General features: G+C 36.3%; 1 protein-coding gene across 1 annotated transcript; it reads right to left on the reverse strand.

Moving 5' to 3' along the window:
• Positions 1–272: 272 nt before the first annotated feature.
• Positions 273–4,116, reverse strand: LOC125029934. The gene is made up of 3 exons (XM_047620123.1): positions 1,049–4,116; positions 504–926; positions 273–333 (listed from the first exon to the last, which is right to left on the reverse strand). Exons 1-3 carry the CDS (start codon positions 4,114–4,116, stop codon positions 273–275), a joined length of 3,552 nt encoding a protein of 1,183 aa, XP_047476079.1.
• Between the last annotated feature and the right edge of the window lie 525 nt (positions 4,117–4,641).

Below are 4,641 nucleotides of genomic sequence, written 5' to 3' on the forward strand. Positions count from 1 at the left end.
ATGTTACACATTTATTTTTTATGGTTCTTATTAATTTTCTAGCTCCCGGAATCCAAAATTTTCTCTGTATCTTACACAATGTAGTCTCTATACCTGCATGATCCACTTTATGTAGACAGGATATGTACAATCTAGTAACAGGATGTTAATTCGGTATTAACATGAAATTTTCTTGATTCCAATTGTCTTTCAACCACTTAGAAATTCGTTGTCCTACTACTATAACTCCCCTTTCAATTGATGGTCCCAATCTTTTGAACCTTGTTTCCCAATCAGTCATGCTCTTTTGCACTTCTTTGACCCATAATGTCTCTGCATCTGTAATCCCTTGAACTGTGGGGCTTTTAAATACATTCATTACCCTACATGTAACTCTCAACAATTTGTAATAGTCACTATACCTATTAACACCAATTAATTGTATATCACCATTCTCATGACTTGCATTATTAACCATCATGATAATACCAATTCTGTCAGTTAACTCATCCTCACAAGTTTGCCTGATGGGCCATCTATTAGTTGGTAAAGTTAAAAACTTGGGTCCATTTTGCCAGTCAGACTCTCTCCCAATTTTCTCTGATTTGCATGGTCTTGAGGTCATGTCGGCGATATTCTGTGTTGAATCGACCCACCACCATTCCTTTGGGTCAGTTTTGATTTTTATCTCTGCTATGCATACTGCAACAAAGGTATTGAATCCGTGACTCTCCTTTTGGATTTGTGATCTTACAATTGATGAGTCAACTATGTGGTAAATTACCTCAAACTTCCATGTAAACTCCTTTAATATAGATTCTCTTAATCTAGCAGCCATAAGAGCTGCACATAGTTCTAACCTAGGAATGGACATTTGCTTTATTGGTGCAATCTTATTTCTAGCTGCTATCAGATGTGACTCAAATTCATCTTCACCAATTTGCATGCTACCATCCGAAAATATTATTAAACTTGGTTTACCAACTACATTGGATGGTATCAAGGATCTTCTAAAAGTCAATCTCTCTAACTCATACAATTCCTTAAAAAACATCTTACATTCCTTAACCTTGTAACATCAAGTGGATTATCCCACTTGATTCCGCCATCTTTCGATTCACCTTTGGAAATCACGAGTCTCATCAAAATTTTAGCTTTGAGCAATACTGGTACAGCAAACCCTAATGGATCATATATTGATGCAATTTGACTCAATAGCATTCTGCGTGTTAAATGTTCTGGAAATTTATCATCAATTTCATCTGAATTTAAATTTGGACCACTTCTGACCTTTCTTATTCTTGAAGAAAATTTAAGTTTTACCGTAAAGAAAAAATGATCCTCCAACGGGTTCCATTTCAATCCTAAGATCTTCTCATGGTCAGATTTTATCACATTGACCTTGCAGCTTTCATAATGCCCACTGACAATCCAATGTTTAACTCTGAAACTTCCCTGAGACAATATCTTCTCCGCATCCTGTATTAACTTGAATGCATTCTCAACGGTATCAGTGGAATATAGTATGTCATCAACATAAGTATTATTAATAATCATATCTTGCACATCTGGATATTCCTTGCCAAATTTCTCTACAGTGTGTCTCAACGCTAGCGTAGCTATGGTACCACTAGGCTTATCTCCAAACGTTACTGTGGTAAGAGCATACTGATCAGGTGGTTTCTTGTCATCCAAATCCCTCCATAAAAATCTGTGTGTATGTTCATCCATTGTGCTGAGCTTGACAGTATGGTACATTTTAGCTATGTCGCCTGCTATAGCTATATTATTCTGTCTAAACCCAAATAAAACTCCCAGTAAGCTGTTCAGGATGTCTGGCCCCTTATATTCTCGTATCTCTTCCTTAGTTGATTTCCTCGCCACTCCCCTATGAATCATATCTTCTATCTCTCTCTGATACTTCATGGCATATTCATTGCCCAGTTTCTTCAATCTATTCTCTGTTGTTTTTAATCTAGCATTAGCTACTTTAATATTGTCTTTCAAATGCATTGGATCCCTTAGCCATGGATACTTTGCTAACCAGCATTTCTGCTCCTCATTATATAACAATCCTTCCTCAATCAATGCTAGTTCTCGTTCTTCTTTTAAATTTATGCAATTAGGTTCAGGACATCCTCGACACATACACTTTATACACTGTGGCTTACATTTTGTTCCCATTTCCTCCATGGCAAAGAATTTATCCAATTTAGTCTTTAAGCTATCTGTTGACTCTATGTTACTTTCCTTCAAATCTACGAGACTAGACAGTTTGTGAGTTCTCACAAGTATATGATTGCTGGTGTTAGATCCATTGGTAATCTTGTCATGTCTACCTCGAATGCTGAACCCAAATTGATTTTCCAGTAACTGAATGCCCTTATTGTCTTCAACAACCCTTGGCAGTATTTCACAACAATCTGTACCGATGAGCATATCAATTTCCCCATATGGGAGATCCACCTCTACGTTCGAGATTCTTACAAAAAGTTCAGGTAATCTGGACAAATCAATCCTTTTGATTTTGGAAGATATTTCATTCATACCGACAGCATCCACATTCCAAACTTTACCATTCTTATCAGTTAATGGTACACAGTATGTTTTACTTGATTGATATTCAATCGTGTTGCCTACCTTGACCAGAGATAAATTTACATCCTTTCCACTCAATCCTAACTTCTTGGCCATCCTATAAGTAATTAAAGAAGTATCTGAACCCGGATCCCACAATATAGTGATGGGCAGATTTTTACTATGCACCGTACTAATATTCAACAAAGCTTTGCCTCTCTTCTCCATTACTGCATTGTGAGAACTGCTTTCTATTCTGTCTTGATGCAAAAGTGGATGATGATTCCGATTACATGATCCTTGGCCTTCAATTACTACATCACACAATTTGCCTACTTTACACCCACGTGCTGAATGATATCCCTTTAAACACCTAAAACATATACCATTCCTCTTAATCACATCAAATCTTTCTTTGCTATTACAGTCCTTGAACTTGAAACAATTTGTTATATCATGACTCTCTGAATTGTGTAATAAACAACCCATACTTATATTGTTCTCCTTGTATTTAATACCCTTTATCATTTCATTCAACTTTACAATGCATGACTCAAATTCTCTATTCTTGCTCTGTTGTTCTTCATTCAATTTTCCCATCAGCTTAACCAACTCTGACTCCGAATTGTTTTCGACCACATTTTCAACATGATGTACTGTTGCTCTACAATCACTAGTACTAGTTCTTACATTTGAATTCATGTACTCTAAAACCTTCCTTTCTTTCTGCAAGAAACCCAACAGCTCAGAAAACAATTCACCAGTGACCGAGATATCACTTGCTTTAATTACCCATTCTCTTTTTTGTAGTGAAGGCAGAATTTTCTCAATATGGCTAACAACATTAGCTGTGTTGAGTTCATCAGATAGATTTACCCTTTTTAAATCTAACCAACATTGTTCAACCTGATCAACCATTTTAACAAACCCTTTAGTATCACCATCTGATATCTTCCTCAGAGATTTGAGATCACTTATCACCAAGTCTACAATTTTCCTTGGGTTACCAAATTTGTCATCCAACCGCTTAAACATTTCATTGTAATTACCTTCCGAGCCCTTTACTGTCTGGAGTGCCTCCCCACCTAAACACATTTTGAGTGCATATGGATCAGTACCATATTCACTTTGAACCAAGTTCTTATAATCCTCTTTAAATGTAGGATATTCTCTTAAATTACCTTCAAACTTGGGAGGTTCAAATCTCTTTACCTTAACCTTTGGTTTGTCTGTTGCCTTCTCCTCACTCTTTGTCATGAATATCTTAGCACACAGTTCATTCTTTAATCTTTCACTATCTAAAATATATTGTTCAGCCTCTTCTCCCAGGTTTTTATTTTCTAATTTATCCTCATTATCAGATATAAATTGTATCAGTTCATCATTCTTACACACTAAACACTTAAATGCTTCTATTACTTCCTCATAGTTAGTCTTCAACACTAATAGATCATCACCTCTGTCTATTCCTTCTTTACATAGAGTTACCTTCCTGGTGAACTTTCCTTTAGCAATTCCCCTCTGTTTCTTGAGGGCGTTGAGGTCCTCTTGCACACCCATGGCGTTGAAGTTGAAATGTACTGGGATATCAAGGAAAAGCCATCAGCTGCAACAGTCTTCTATTGGAGCAAAGTTTCAACCTGAAATGTGATATTCAGGTAATAGGGATTAACAAAAATAAATATTCTATTTTGCGAAAAAAAGAGAAAATATACATACATCAATTAATACTAAAGTAACAATCCAATCCGAATAAACAAATGAACTGCTTATATCACAATATTAAATAATACAAGGAATGCCTACACAATTCGTGCGACGTAACTAAATAATCTGCAACAATATCACAAAATAAATCATACATTGTATATTTTCATTGAACTCACTTCAATGGCCACACTATCACAGTCCATGATTCCCAGTAGTTGCCATCACGTCTCAGTTACGGCACAAACCCATATCCACAGCATTGGATAAACACTGGCTTCATGAGTGTAAAGACTTGTGCCCAATAACTGCCACTTCTATGAAAGGTCGTCAACACAAATTCCCTGCGAAGTGGGTTCACACACGAGGCGTCCACCG

The sequence above is a fragment of the Penaeus chinensis genome, chromosome 10 (assembly GCF_019202785.1).
Source record: "Penaeus chinensis breed Huanghai No. 1 chromosome 10, ASM1920278v2, whole genome shotgun sequence".
Classification (NCBI taxonomy): Eukaryota; Metazoa; Arthropoda; class Malacostraca; order Decapoda; family Penaeidae; genus Penaeus; species Penaeus chinensis.